The sequence below is a fragment of the Helianthus annuus genome, chromosome 10, assembly GCF_002127325.2.
Source record: "Helianthus annuus cultivar XRQ/B chromosome 10, HanXRQr2.0-SUNRISE, whole genome shotgun sequence".
NCBI lineage: Eukaryota > Viridiplantae > Streptophyta > Magnoliopsida > Asterales > Asteraceae > Helianthus > Helianthus annuus.
Genome location: NC_035442.2, coordinates 119,392,844 through 119,408,662, shown reverse-complemented (window position 1 = coordinate 119,408,662; position 15,819 = coordinate 119,392,844). Strand labels below are relative to the sequence as shown.

Below are 15,819 nucleotides of genomic sequence, written 5' to 3'. Positions count from 1 at the left end.
ATTAATTACAAAAAAAATACTATTAATTACAAAAAAATAGTATTAATAACAAAAAAAATACTATTAATTACAAAAAAATAGTATTAATTACAAAAAAATACTATTAATTACAAAAAAATACTATTAATTACAAAAAAAATACTATTAATTACAATAAAATACTATTAATTAAAATAGAATTCTATTAATTACAATAAAATACTATTAATTAAAATAAAATACTATTAATTACAATAAAATACTATTAATTAAAATAAAATTCTATTAATTACAATAAAATACTATTAATTAAAATAAATTACTATTAATTACAATAAAATACTATTAATTAAAATAAAATTCTATTAATTACAATAAAATACTATTAATTACAAAAATCATTCTTCCGTGTAACTATCTATGTAATTAAGACTGGGGTTTGATCTTGGCCGAGGATTCATTATCAATGTATACCATTCTAGACGTGGCAAGTACATATCTTCCCATTGTTCTGTATGGGGTCTTCGGTGGGTCAACCATAGCCCGTGTGCTGGTGGCATAGGATAATCCCCTTCCAGCTTAACATGTATGAAGTGGTTCTCGTTAACATGTGTAAGCGTTATGAATAATGGTTGTTGATTAGCCGGAGGACTTAGTATTGGGAAGTAAGTGGAACTCGCACCCATGGTTGTCGTTAACAGGTGCACCCCGATACCGTACGTTTGTGCAATAAGAAGTCCTGCAAAGGGGAAGTCCATCCAGTGATTCTCCCCACAACCGGCCACTGAATCCCAAATTAGGCCCTGACGATGCGTGTAAAAATAACCATCAGCCCATGCTTCAAATATTGGGAACCAGATCGATTCGTTCTGATCCATTTCTTGGACAAGGTCCCTCCTAATAAGCCCCCATGAACTCTGATCCATCCCTAAGCCCACAGCCACAGACCGAAACCCACAATGACCGTCCGGCATCACATCTCGTATGCACGAGACGTACGGATGGAACACTGGCGGAATGTCAGACTTAAACCGTTCGATGATTCCCACGTACTCATCCCCAATGATTAAAGGAAAACCGTGATCATCTAGTGTCTCTTTCTTCTTAGAACTCTTTGAACGGCTTAGGGTCGCTTTGGGTTTTTGGGACCTTATAACCGACTGTTGTGAGGCCTGAGACGGAACGTACGAGCTGTGGCGAGGTTTATCGTACTTACTTTGTCGTGAACCTTCAAAGCACGTGTTTGCATCACCGAAGGAGCTTCTCCTCAATTCTTCATCTATACGAGAGGCCTCGTCCAACCTTTCTTGTACCTGCTTTGTTGTTGGTCGGCCACGAGTATTTTGTTGGACAACCGGTGGTTTCTTGGTAGATTTCGTTGGAGTCAACACCGCTTTAATCTTTGAAAGCAGGCTTTTTTGCTGAGCTGGGGGGTGCGACTGTAATTGTTGTCTAACAACATCTAGCTCTTCGACCACGTCAAGGGAGTCGTCTATCAATTTACAACTTTGGAAGTTAAGTTTCCGCCAGAAGACGTCTATGTCTTCGAGTTGAATCGGACGCTCTGCACGGTTAAAAACAATATTGTTTAAGTAAAATGAAAAAAGGAAATATATCACACAAGTGTTGTACGTTCAACAATTATTACCTTCACGCATGTACTTTTCTATCCTACAAGCACAGGGCAACCCACAGCTGTGCCACATTTGGCAACCACATGATGAATTAAAGCGCTCCAAGACATCTAGCTTCCTAATTGCCTCTCCATGCAACAAGTCAAGGGCTTTGTGGGATACTTTTCCAAGTAGGTGTTGAAACATCGGGTGTTTGTGGTGTTTCATTGTTTTTTCGATGCTTTCTCGAAAAGTCTTCCTTATTTCACCGAACTGTGTCTCAACTATATCCCGGACACAACCAACTATACGGTCCAGCGAGCTCCTATCTTCGACGTATCTCTTTAAGTTGGCATGTTGGCTCTCAGCTCTGTTTGTAGTACGATTACCAAAGTTGCGCCTCTTATCAGTCCACGCAAAGACAAACATCTCCTTATAGTCTTTTAGCCAGTTATCGTACACGTATTTGAAGACTCCTAAAAAGTAAAAATAATTTAATAAAATTTGCATAGGTGAGTCGTATGTTATTAGAAAAACTTACTAGCACGTTTGCACTCCACAAGTCGCTTTCGCATGTTGCGCAAGTGGTAGTCGTAGATGGGTATGGATGGAGACTCAATCAATGTCCCCCAGAATGACATAAATTTCTTCCAGTCGTCGTCTGTGAAGGCACCCTTGCAGTACGTCATAACATTCTGTTGTATGTGCCACCTGCAAAGAAGCCTGGAGGCGTCTGGAAATACTTTAGCACACGCGCCCATAAGGGCTAGGTCTCTATCCGTTAAAATCACACGTGGCTCCATACATTCATCCAACATTGACTTAACCCTCTCAAGCACCCACACAAAGTTATCACCCCATTCTTTACTAACAACGGCATGCGCGATAATAAACGATTTGTTGGTAGGCGTCATACCAACAATCTGGATAAAGGGCATATTGTATATGTTTGTCTTGTACGTTGCATCGATCATCATGACGTGGGGGAATGCACGCCACATGACTCTCGAGTCCTGATGAAGAAAGAAGATCTCTGTTACGATCTCTGTTCCGGGTTCTTCCCGTGTCTCGTAAATAAAGTCGTTGTTTATCAGCACATTTTCTAGTGACTGCATGGGAGTCAATCCTTGTCTTTGTTCGGCTCTAATCTTCGCTACAACGTTTTGAACGTCTTTCTGAACATGAAACCTGTCGGGGTCCTGCTTCCTTATCGTTTGAAATATTTTGCGCGGCTCCATGTTTTGAGCTGTCAGCTGCTCGATCAGTTTCATTTCGCTTGGAGTAAACCTTCGCACAAACGCGTGGGCCGACAGGTCCTCACAAAGTTCGTGGTTATGTTCAATTGTTCCGTCTTTTATCTCCCAGGTTTCATACGGGTGGTTTCGGACAGCCAGCAGGTAAAACGGGCAACCGGTTTTTTTGCTTCCAGCTTTTCTAAGTGTTGCTGTACTCTGGTGCTCACCACCACGATCACATTCAAGCCATACCCTCCCGGTTCTTCCCCCGATTTTCTTTGATCGACGGGTGACAATAACGAAACCATCCGCATTTGTTATTTCTTGTATCCGTTTCTTTAGTTCATCTAAGGAGTTGAAAACCTGTAACATCGACAATATTAATAATAATAATAATAATAATAATAATATAATAATAATAATAATAATAATAATAAAAATAATAAAAATATTAATAATAAAATAGTAATTTATACCGTCTTTTTTAAGTACAGACTGTCCAGAATGGGAGGTGCTTCACCACCATATCTACCATATCCACCATAACCACCATATCCTCCAACGTCCGAATTGTTTTGATGAACGTAAGGAGTGCCCGGGGAAATGAATTGCTGATGATCATCGTCTCCTCCGTATCCACCGTATCCCCCGTATCCACCGTATCCACCATATCCACTGTCTCCTCCGTATCCACCGTCTCCTCCGTATCCACGGTCTCCTCCGTATCCACCGTCTCCTCCGTATCCACCGTCTCCTCCGTATCCACCGTGTCCTCCGTATCCACCGTGTCCTCCGTATCCACCGTCTCCTCCGTATCCACCGTCTCCTCCGTATCCACCGTCTCCTCCGTATACAGGGGCTGTTTCATCAACAGGAGGATGCTTGTTCAAATCTAGAAACGGGTTGTTTTGTTTTCCTTGTATACTAGACACAACCTCCTCTTGCTCATTTGAATCGGGAACGCCAGACTCCTCCAAAATAGACAACCGTATCATCATTAGTAAATAATAAACTAAAACAACAAGTAATTAAAACATTTACGCTAATAACTGTTACCGGAACGCTTTCGTGCCCCCACTTTTCGCTAGAATACTGCCCGAAGATATAGTTGCCGTCCCAATATGATGACATTTCAACACTCCGGGATGATAATAACGCAAAGACAAATAAAAGAAGAAACAGAATGTGAGTGTTTGTTTGTTGAATGCTCGGATGTGGACCAAGAACGCACTGTAGGTTGCATTTTATGTTAGCTAAAGACGCCTCGTATAGGTCTTTACTCCCCGTATGCCTTTAAGTCATGTCGGGCATAGTCTCATCATAGTCAAATCGGTCAGTCCAAGACGCCTCGTATAGACCTATACGAGGCGTCTAAGTACCTTCGTATTGACCCCTCGTACAGGGCTAGACTCCCCGTATAAGTTGACTGATGTGACGTTGTATGAGGTGCAGAAGCCGGTCGGGAAAAGCAAACCTATACGCCTCATATAGGGCTATACGAGGCGTCTAGAAGGGTGTGGATTTAGGGAATAAGGTGTCTGAATATGTACACCCATATTAAATGGATATCATACATACCCGATTGGTGTAGATGACAATTAGAAGGTACCAACCTTTAATATCCTCCAAAGCCCCACCTACAACATTTTATGGAACGAACGTTTAGTAAAGAAGATCCACATTAATTAATTTTAAAACTTTCATTTTATCAACATTTAATAACAACGGTGCAAGAAAATTTACTTGTAAACATGACCCTTTTAGTCCACAGCAACTGAGCACAACCATATTAGATACAGAAAAATCATAACATAGATAATTAAAAATGATACAAAAAGATTAATATAAAAACCTGTACGATTTGATCCATAAGCCATGCTTACTATCGTTTCGTTAGCAAGAGAAGCTATTGCGGTGGTACATCCAAACAAGTATGTGAAAAATGTTTTGCTGGAATCTTCATCGGAACCCTAGCCGCCCTTGCCGGAGGAAGTGGCTAGGTCTTCAACAACCCATCTCCACCGTCATTTTACCTACTTTACCCGTCCCCTTTCAGGTCCAACCCTCTGTCATCGTTTCGTTGCTGTAAACAACCTCATTTAGTCGCCAAAAATCACCGTTGCCTTAAACCACCGTTTCACTGTCGAATGGTCGTTATCACCATACAATTGCTATCACCACCGTATGGAAGGTTGTAACGAATCATTACCACCGTCACTCGACTGCTCAATCCGCATTCACCGTGCCGGAGTATGGCTGGCGTCGTTGTAGCACCGTCGTTGCCACCCTCGGATTTCTCTCTCTATCTCACTCTTGGGTCTCTCTCTATCTCATGCAAGAGGGATTGAGATGGTGAGAGACTGAGAGAGGGAGAGCGTAATAAAGCATAGATTTAGGCTTAAATGTGTTGTACGTTATGCATTAAAATTTGATAAAAAAATTGAGTTATTAAAATCTAATTAAAATAAGAGAACTAAAATGTAATTAGTGGTTAAACATTCTATAGCTATCAAACATTCTCTAAGTATGTTGGGCTTTAATCACTTGTATACTAAGACATCATCTACATGTATATTTTACTCTACACGACAATACTGACCAAGACAACTATCGAAATGTCGAGAAAAATGAGTAGGTTGTCATAGTACTTTTGGATTTTTTTTTCAAAAACATTATAATTTATAAGATATGACAAGAATACGTAAAAGAATTATAAGTTTGTTGTGGAGGGAGAAAAGTCTAACTAATTATCTATAATTTTGTTAAAACCTTAGGGATTTAAGTGTAATAAGTTTAGGGGCTAAAAAATAAATAGTGTTTAAGAGACCAAACTACCCTCATTTTAGATGTCTTTCTATAAATAAAGGGGGTTCTTATTTTTTTGGTATCTTAAAATGTCCTTGCCTCATGCATTATAATATTGTATAGATGTATAAGTAACTCTGGTTTATTTTATATAAAGTTTTGAATTGTGTTAAGCCAAATATTTAATTGTCATAAGTTAGAGGGTTATTATTGTAACTAGTAGAATATATACAAACCTCTTTGTAATCAATATTGAATTATGAATGATATTATGAGTTCAGAGCCTATCAACTTGTAAACCCTAAATAACCCTAAATCAACTAGCCGGCGATAACTTGAGTTCCCTAATATTTTTTTTCCGATAACAGCAAGCCGGTGGTTAAGGATTAATATCCCTATTATTTTTTCCGATAGCATAATATGCCATGATTTGAAGATAGCTAGCATAGGTCAAAAGCAAAAGGTGGTCAGAAGCATATTCTTTTACGTGAAAGAGGCAGGAGGTTATTGTTTTTCGTAAAAAAAGGTGATCAGAAGAAAAAGATCAAAAGCAATCGGAGGATTTTAGATTTCTTTTGGGGATTAATAATTTTCGAAAATCAGTAAAGGAGGAAAAGGATTTCTATTTTTACATAACATTGACCTGCAACAACTCTGCAGCCAACATCGAATCAACAATTGTCGCGGTCATCTAACCGGTTCTACTCTCAGGTATCAAAATCATTGTTTTTCTCATCATGACAACGATTACTGCCTTCAGTATTCAAGAACGTACATCCCATAATTCCCACAAGTTTGCATTCAATCTTACACCAAACAATTATGGCTACTGGAAATCCATGATGGAACCGTTTCTAAAGGCTAATTCATTATATTGTTATGTTGACAACACGTTATCTTGCCCGGAAGAGAAAATTACAACCGGTGATGCCACTACTATAAACCCTAATTTTACAAATTGGATTGCTAATGATGCACACGTCCGCATGACTATTATATCCACCGTTTCCGAGTCTTTGTTTCAACACATCCAAGGAGACACGGCTCGGGAAGTGTGGTTAAGTCTAGCACGTGCATATGCTCCTTCGAATGCATCTCATGAGTTCACACTAAAAACGCAGCTTTTAAAGATTTCAATGAAAGATGGTGAAAAAGGTATCGATTATCTCAGCCGCGCTCAAGAATATGCAACGGCTCTTGCAAATATTGATGAACCCGTCAAAGATAAAGATCTCGTCATGCTTACTATAGCCGGGTTACGTGAGGAATACCATGATTTGAATAGTAATCTTCTTGCCCGCTCCCTACCGGTTCAATTTAACGAGCTTCACGGCCTTATTGGTGATCATGAATATATCACTCGGTCCACTGTTTCTTCATCATAGGCCTCTCCACAAGTCTTCAATGCTACCACTGCCGTAACAACTACTTCCCCGGCCCCCGATTTGGCTTCGATTCAGCAGCAGATTACCAACCTTCAACTTTTGGCAAACCAACTTGCTTCCACAACTCAACCGTCGGCCCACCATCGGCTCCTCATGCGAATTATGCTTCTCGGTCTGCTTCTTCAAGACCGACCCGTGGATATGGTCGGGGCCGTAGGTTTTCTTGCAGGGTCCGTGGCCGTGGTGGTTCACAAGGCTCTCGTCAATTTGCTTGGGCGTCCACTCAAAATATGGTTTAAGGTTATTGCAATAGGTGCGGTATTGGTTATATTCCCTCACAGTGCCCGAATCACACCGGATCCTCTCGTGGATCACCTCAAGTGAATTATGCTAACTCGAAGGCGGGCTCATATACCACTTGGACCTCGGATACAGGTGCTAATTCCCATGGTACTCCTGATCTTGCTAGTATAGACAACTCGGACGTCTATTACGGTAATGACTCCCTCTATGTTGGTAACGGTAACTCTCTTCCAATTCTTCATGTCGGTTCAAAATCCTTTTTTACCTCAAACAAAAACTTACAACTTAACCACATACTTCATGTCCCGGGCTTACAACGTAACCTACTTTCTGTTCATAAATTTTGCAAAGATAACAACGTTTTCTTTAAATTTCACACTTCCTTTTTTGTTGTGAAGGACGAGGCTACCAAGGCTATCCTCCTCATGGGCCTCAGTGACCAGGGTCTCTACACCATTCGCCTACCTTCTTTTCAACCGGTTTCTAAGATGGCGTTCACTGCTTTTCGAGCTCCATCTACTATGTGGCATCAACGACTTGGTCATCCTCACTTTCGAGTTTTTCAACATATTGTTAAAACATTTTCTACCTGTTTCTAACAAACTTTGTTCATCTTTGTGTACTTCTAGTCAATTGGGAAAAAATGTCCAAACTTACTTTGCCTATTTCATCTTTTCGTAGTAAAAACATACTTGATTTGGTTTATTGTGATGTTTGGGGCCATACTACCACATCCTTTGATGGTTATCGTTATTTTTTGTTATGTGTTGACCATCACACCCGCTATATGTGGTATTTTCCGCTCATGCAAAAATCCGACGTTTTTACCACCTTTCCAAATTTCATTCGTCTAGTTGAACGCCAATTTAACACCAAACTAAAAAGTGTTCGAACTGATTGGGGTGGCGAGTTTCGGAACCTTACTCAGTTTTTTACATCCCATGGTATTTTACATCGTCGCTCGTGTCCTCATACGAGTGAACAGAATGGTATTGTCGAGTGTCGCCACCGCCACGTTGTGGAAACCGGTCTCACCTTACTAGCCCAATCCAAACTACCTCAAACTTTTTGGTCATTCACCTTTCAAACCGCCGTCTACCTCATCAATCGTCTACCTTCTCGTCTTTCCTCAAACAAATCCCCATATCAACTAGTTTTCCAACGTCCTCTCGACTACTCATTTCTTCGAGTTTTCAGATGTCTCTGTTTTCCTTAATTACATCCATATAACCAACAAAAAATTGATTTTCGTTCTACCCCTTGTATATTTCTCGGTTATAGCTCGTCTCGTCATGGATATGAATGCCTTGATCAAACTACTCACCGAATCTACATTGCTCGCCATGTCTGATTTAACGAGCATGTTTTTCCCTCCCTTACTAAACCCTCCATCGACCCTCCTTCATCCTCCACAGCCACTACTTCCTTTTCTACAATTCCTGATCCGCCATTAACCATTTTCGATAACCCATCCATTCCTACAACCGAACCATCGCCACCCACCCCACCTATTTCCGAACATGTCCAAACTGCCCCTATTTCTCAGACCAACACCACCCAACCTACTTCCTCTCCTTCGCAACCAACCACGCCCCGTTACCGACCTCGTCACCTTCGGCCACATCCTAAACCCCGAAAAATTTTTGACCCTTCAGCCAATATCGCCACCACCGCTACCGTTCTTTTTGAACCGACTTCCATTACTGTTGCCAACGAATCCGCAGAGTGGCGTCAAGCCATGGCAGCCGAGTTGCACGCACTACACAGAAACGGAGCATGGTCGTTAGTTCCTCCGGTTCCAAATTCTAATGTTATTGATTGCAAGTGGGTTTACAGGTTGAAAACTGATCAGCATGGGAACCTGACTAGACACAAGGCTCGATTGGTAGCAAAGGGTTTTTTACAGCAGTCTGGCATTAATTATCATGAGACATTCAGCCCTGTGGTCAAACCAGCCACCATCCGCACGGTTCTTTCTCTTGTCGTCTCTAACAATTGGTCTCTGAAACAACTTGATGTGCAAAATGCATTTTTACACGGTGATCTACATGAAACGGTCTACATGCGTCAACCACCAGGCTTCGAGGATCCTAAACATCCTAATCATGTTTGCAAGTTGCACAAATCCCTTTATGGCTTAAAACAGTCGCCCAGGGCATGGTTCACCAAACTCTCAAACGTCTTACAACATCTTGGTTTTCATGGTTCCAAAACTGATCCATCATTATTTATCCTTAACCGCTCGGGTACACAGGTTTACCTACTAGTTTACGTGGACGACATCATTATTATGGGCAACGATCCCAACATAGTTAATCGCATTATTGCCTCACTTGGTCAGCAGGTATCTCTCACTGACATGGGTCGTCTTACTTACTTTCTTGGTATTGAAGTTCTTCACACCTCTTCAGGTCTTGTCCTATCTCAACGGAAGTATATTCAGGAACTTATTGATCGAGCCGGGTTAAAAGAATCGAAACCGCTTGCAACACCTACAAATGCCAAAACAAATACGATAACCAAGGACGACCCACTTATGTCCGATCCTACAAGATATCGCCATTGTGTTGGAGCACTTCAGTATGCCACTTTATCTAGGCCCGACATTGCCTATGCTGTCAACAGGGTATGTCAGTTCATGCATGAACCTCACGAATCCCATTGGACGGCTGTCAAACGTATAATTCGCTATCTCAAGGTAACGTCTCAACTGGGCCTTCGTTTTACATCGAACTCAACGTCTACATTACATGCCTTTGCTGATTCACATTGGGGTGAGCGGTTGGTTCCTATTACAGCATATTCGGATTCCGATTGGGCTGGTTTCCCAGTCGACCGTCGATCCACGGGGGGCTATGCTATCTTCTTGGGTTCGAACTTAGTATCATGGTCAGCTCGTAAGCAGAAAACTGTCTCTAGGTCGTCTACTGAATCCGAATACAAGGCTATTGCTGATACGGTTGCTGAACTAATCTGGTTAAAGTCTCTTCTACAAGAACTGGGAGTTAAGTTGAATAAACCCACTCTTTGGTGTGATAATCTCGGAGCTACATATTTTTCAGCAAACCCGGTGTTTCATGCTAGAACTAAACATGTGGAGGTAGATTTCCATTTTGTTCGTGAGCAAGTCAGTCATGGAAATCTGAAGGTTCAATTTATTAAAACAGATGATCAAATTGCCGACATCTTCACGAAGCCGTTATCAACTCAAAGATTTGAATTTTTAAGATCCATGTTGCAGGTCGTTACCCGCCCTCAACTTGCGGGGGAATGTTAAGCCAAATATTTAATTGTCATAAGTTAGAGGGTTATTATTGTAACTAGTAGAATATATATAAACCTCTTTGTAATCAACTAGTAGAGTGCCCGCGCGATGCGGTGGGGGCGACACTTTGGATTGCGGCACTTGTTTCTAGTAGTTTTCTTATTCGTATAATATTTATGATAACATTATTGTGGTGGATATATGTCATTAGTGTTACACATATGTAAAGTTTTGTTTCTTTTTTTTTTACAAAAATAATAATCAAAAGACAAAAAAATATTGTTTTTTTATACAAATTAATAATCAAAAGACAAAAAATAAAAGATAAGTTGTTATAATTATAAAGTATGTTTATTTTATTGTTTAAATTATAAATTATTATTTTATTCTTTAAAGTTCATAACTTTTTTTAAATATCCACATAGTACTCATCCAATAAACTTTAAGTTTTAAATTTCCGTTTTTATAAACATAAAAAATAGTATTTGACTCGTAAGTACGTTTTAGAGCTTTAACTTAAATTGTTAAATTTCAGTTTTTACAGATATAAATAATTTATATTTTTATAAAATTTCAAAAACTGTTTTTATAAAAAAATAGGATGTTAAGAGTTTTTTTATCTTTATTAACTTTATATCATACTAAGTTCAGATTTTTAGTTCCTAACTAATCTTACCTAAGAAAAAGTAAACCCTAGCAGCTCCGAACTCTTCGGAGGCGGCGATCTCAGGCGAACAGGATCGGAAGAACATCATGACGGGTAGGGATCGATACAAGGTAGATACGTGGTACGAGGCACCATCAAGGAAGGGTAGGAAGAACAATGCAGACGTGGGTTCGAAGGATAATGGTCCGGTTGCGACGAAGTTTTTTGTGTCCAATATTCCTGAGGGTTGTACGTCGGCGGTTCTGAATGACGTGTTTAAAGGATTTGGAAATTTGATCGGTACGTATATTGCTAGAAAATACGATAAGCTAGGTAAACGTTTTGGGTTTGTATCGTTTGCTAATGTGAAAGACCCGATAACGCTTGAGAAGGATCTAAAGGATGTTTGGATAGGCTCGTACAAGTTGTTCATTGTATTGGCTAGGTTTGTTGATGGGGAGAAAGTCACCTGGAAGGAGGATAAGAAGTGGGTTCCTGTAGCTGGGAAAAATAATGAGGCTAGAGTGAAGAAGGATGTGCATGTTACAGTGGAAAATCAGCCAGCTTCTGCTTCGTTTGAAGGTCGGTCGTTTCGAGATACTTTGGTTGGTAAGGAGAAGGGAGACGATATGGTTCACGTGGTTTTGGATGATGAGGTTATTGGGAACGTATTTTGGAATGGGTTGGGTTTGCTTGGTACGACAAAAGACTTGCAGGCTCTGTCCTCCTTAAAGGATTGGCTCAGGTCAGTAAGACTTCCGAATGTTCGTATTCGTTATGTAGGAGGGTTATCGGTGATCTTGGTGTTTGAAGACAAGGAGGGTATGATGGATTTTTTGAGCACCAAGGAGGTTTGGAATCCAGTGTTATCTTCTTTGGTGGTATGGGAAGGACAAAGGTTACCGTGTGATCGCATTGCATGGCTTAAGATTTTGGGGTTGCCTTTGTGTTTGTTTGACTCTAGTGTTGTTGACAAGATTGGGTCTATGTTTGGGAGGGTGGTTCAATCGGCTCAAGTTAACGAGGACCTTGAAGATTACTCGTATGCCATGGTAGGTGTGTTATGTAATTCGATGAAAAGATGTAACCAAGTTTGTAACGTGAAGTGGAGAAACGAGGTAATAGCAATCTTAGTGGAGGAAGAGCTTGGCGAGTGGATTCCGGATTGCATTGGTACGGATGGGGAGGAGTCTTTAGATGATCTGAGGCCTCAGAAGATGACAATAGATTCACAAGGTGATAAGGAGTGTCCGAATGAGGAGGTGGCTGACGTGGGGCCGCAAGACGTAGTGGTTGATGCGATGGGTTCGAACTATATTCAGAACGATGCTCAACAGGAGGGAACTGTTCAGAACCCTGATACTTTTAAAGTCGATGGGTTACGATTTAGCATGCCGGAGGTTGTGGAGTGTTCGGGTAGTAAGAAAAACAAAAGAGGTAATTTTCGGAAGAAGACTCGGTTCGATAAATCCCCTTCTCCGACGGGCCTTGAACGTCCGAAGAAACGGTCTAGGGAAGGTGATGATCCGTTTGACATTGGTCGGTTTATTTTTTCGGTTCAAGATGCCCAGTTAGCCGGTGAGGAGGATGGTGGTAAAGATAATGGGGAGGTCTTGGTAGAGACTGTTGAAGAGGGTGTGGAGGCGGTAGTTAGCGAGGAACCGGTGATAGGAGTTGGGACGGATGCGGTTGTAGAGACCAATGCAACAGTGGAATTGGGACACGCCGTGGGTGCGGTTGAAATCGATAGGTATGAACAGTCCATTCTGCGCATGGTCAACGAAGAAGGTTTTCAAGCTGGTTCCTTATGAATTGCATTTCTTGGAATATAAGAGGGTTGGGTTCCGCTAGTAAAGGTAATTGGATTAAAAATTTGAAGGTGGCAAATGAGGTTGGTTTCTTAATGATCCAGGAAACTCAGTTCCAGTCGTTTGACGGTGTGGATGTGAGTAGGTTGTGGGGTTCTAGAGACTTTGATTATGACGTTTTCGATGCTGTTGGCCGGTCTGGGGGTTTATTGTCGGTGTGGGATTCTAAGATTTTCACGAAGACGTCAGTGATTAAGCGAAGGTATAGTCTTGTGGTCTCGGGTTATCTGAAGAATGATGGTCAAAAGGTTTCCTTTGTGAACGTATACTGCCCGCAAAAGTTAGTTGATAAGCGTATGGTCTGGGATGAAATCAAAGCGATGATTTCGGATGTCGACGAGATGTGGATTGTGGCGGGTGATTTTAACTGTGTCAGAGATCGGTTGGAACGTAGAAATTCAAAGTTTCATGAAGGGTCGACTAAGGAGTTCAATGATTTTTTAGATGAGTCGGGTTTACAGTAGTACTCGCTTCGTGGTCGGAGGTTCACTTTTCTTTCGGGTAATAAAATTAGTCGTATTGATCGAGTGTTTGTCTCTTGGTCTTTCATGAATAAATGGTGCAACGCGGAATATAGAGTTTTGGATAAGGTGGAGTCGGATCACTTTCCGTTGTTGTTGAAGATAGAATCAAAAAATTTTGGTGCCAAGCCTTTTCGTTTTTATAATTCATGGTTAAATAGAGAGGGGTTGGACAAAGTGGTGGAGGATTCGCTGAACATTGGATCTCTGGAGGGGCCGGCCGATATTATCCTTATGTCCAAGTTTAAAATGTTAAGGAATAATATCAAAAATTGGCACAAAGAATTGACTGCTCTTGAGAAGGAGGAGGAACATGGGTTGAGGGCTGACATAGGGGTTCTAGAAGAGGCTTTAGAATCTCGGGAGTTAACTGAAGCGGAAGTGTGGGTTTTAGAAGAGGCGAATAAGAGATTGAGAGAATTGGAAGTTTATAAAACTCGGGACCTGAAACAAAAAGCTAGAGTGAAGTGGGCGAAGGAGGGAGATGCGAACTCTTCTTTTTTTCATGGAGTCCTTAACTCGCGTCGGGTGTCTAATTCTATTCCTGGTTTGGTTATCAATGGCGAATGGGTAACGAAGCCTCAAGCGATTAAGAGAGAGGTGTATCGGTTTTTTAAGGATAAGTTTGTGGAAGAGATTAAATTTCGGCCTGGCCTCATAGTTCATGACATCAAGACTCTTGACCCTGTGGAGGCAGACGGGTTGGTTGCTCCATTCTTAGAAAAAGAAATTAAAGAAGCGGTTTGGGATTGTGGTAGTGATAAAGCGCCGGGTCCGGATGGTTTTAACTTTTGTTTTATTAAAAAATACTGGCCCTTGCTTTCAGGTGATTTTGTGCAGATTTTTAAAGAATTTTCAGAGACGGGAATTATTAGTAGGGGAGCGGGATCCTCGTTCATTACGTTGGTGCCAAAAACAAAGGACCCGGTGGATTTAGGAGAGTATCGCCCGATTAATTTGATTGGTGTAGTCAGCAAAGTTATATCTAAAGCTCTAGCTAATCGGTTAAAGAAGGTGATGGATGGGTTAATATCCGAAACGCAATCTGCATTTATAGCGGGGAGGTACATCCTTGATGGTCCTCTAATTATTAGTGAACTTCTCTCATGGGCTAGGAAGGGTGGGAAGGCTTTGTTTATGTTCAAGATCGATTTTGCTAAAGCCTACGATAACATCAACTGGGAGTTCTTAGTTTCCGTTATGAGACAGATGAGATTTCCCGAGGTGTGGTGTATGAGGATAAAGGGTATTTTGACGTCTGCAAGATCTTCTGTGCTAGTGAATGGGTCTCCGACATTTGAGTTCGCATGTGAGAAGGGTATGAGACAAGGTGACCCTATTTCGCCGTTTTTATTCATTATTGTTATGGAGGCTCTTGCAGGGATGATGAGAAAGGCGTGTGAGGTGGGTTCGTTCTCTGGTGTTCGGCTTCCGAGTAGTGGTTTAGTTCTTTCTCATTTACTCTACGCGGATGATGCAATGATTATGGGCGAATGGTCGAGTAGTAATTTCGACACCTTGCGGCGTTTGCTTAGAGTCTTTCACTTGTGTTCGGGCCTTCGGATAAATATTCACAAGTCTACCTTGTTCGGTGTGGGGAAAGGTATGGATGAGATCAGTGATATGGCGCGCTCTCTGGGATGTTGCTCGGGTGTCACTCCGTTCAGGTATCTTGGTATTACTGTGGGGGCGAACATGGGCAGGATTAATAACTGGGATCCGGTGATAGATACTTTTAAAAACAGGTTATCTAAGTGGAAGTCCAAGGTGCTTTCGATAGGTGGTCGGTTAGTGTTGATTAAATCCGTCTTGGAAAGCTTACCGTCTTATTATTTCGCATTGTATAAGGCGCCTAATGCGGTTATTATGAGCTTGGAGTCATTGATTAAAAGGTTCTTGTGGGGCGGCGACGAGGATATTAGAAAAGTGCATTGGGTGGCGTGGGACAAGGTTACTTCTCCTAAGAAACTTGGGGGGTTAGGCCTTTATCGTTTGGGGGATATTAATAATGCGTTTTTGTTAAAGTGGCTTTGGAGATATAGGGTGGAAGGAGATTCTTTGTGGAGACGGGTCATCGATGCTATCCATGGCTCCGCGCGGCAGTGGGAGATGTATCCTAGTAAAGCTTGTATTTCAGGTACGTGGTCTAGATTGGTAAAGAATTGTGAAAAAAATTAAAGTAGGCGAGTCTTGTGGGAT

At 41.2% G+C, this 15,819-nt stretch overlaps 1 protein-coding gene across 1 annotated transcript; it reads right to left on the bottom strand.

The window, feature by feature from the left end:
- Positions 1-377: 377 nt before the first annotated feature.
- On the bottom strand, positions 378-2,530 carry LOC110884833. The gene is made up of 3 exons (XM_035978278.1): positions 2,134-2,530; positions 1,628-2,068; positions 378-1,543 (listed from the first exon to the last, which is right to left on the bottom strand). Exons 1-3 carry the CDS (start codon positions 2,528-2,530, stop codon positions 378-380), a joined length of 2,004 nt encoding a protein of 667 aa, XP_035834171.1.
- Positions 2,531-15,819: the final 13,289 nt, after the last annotated feature.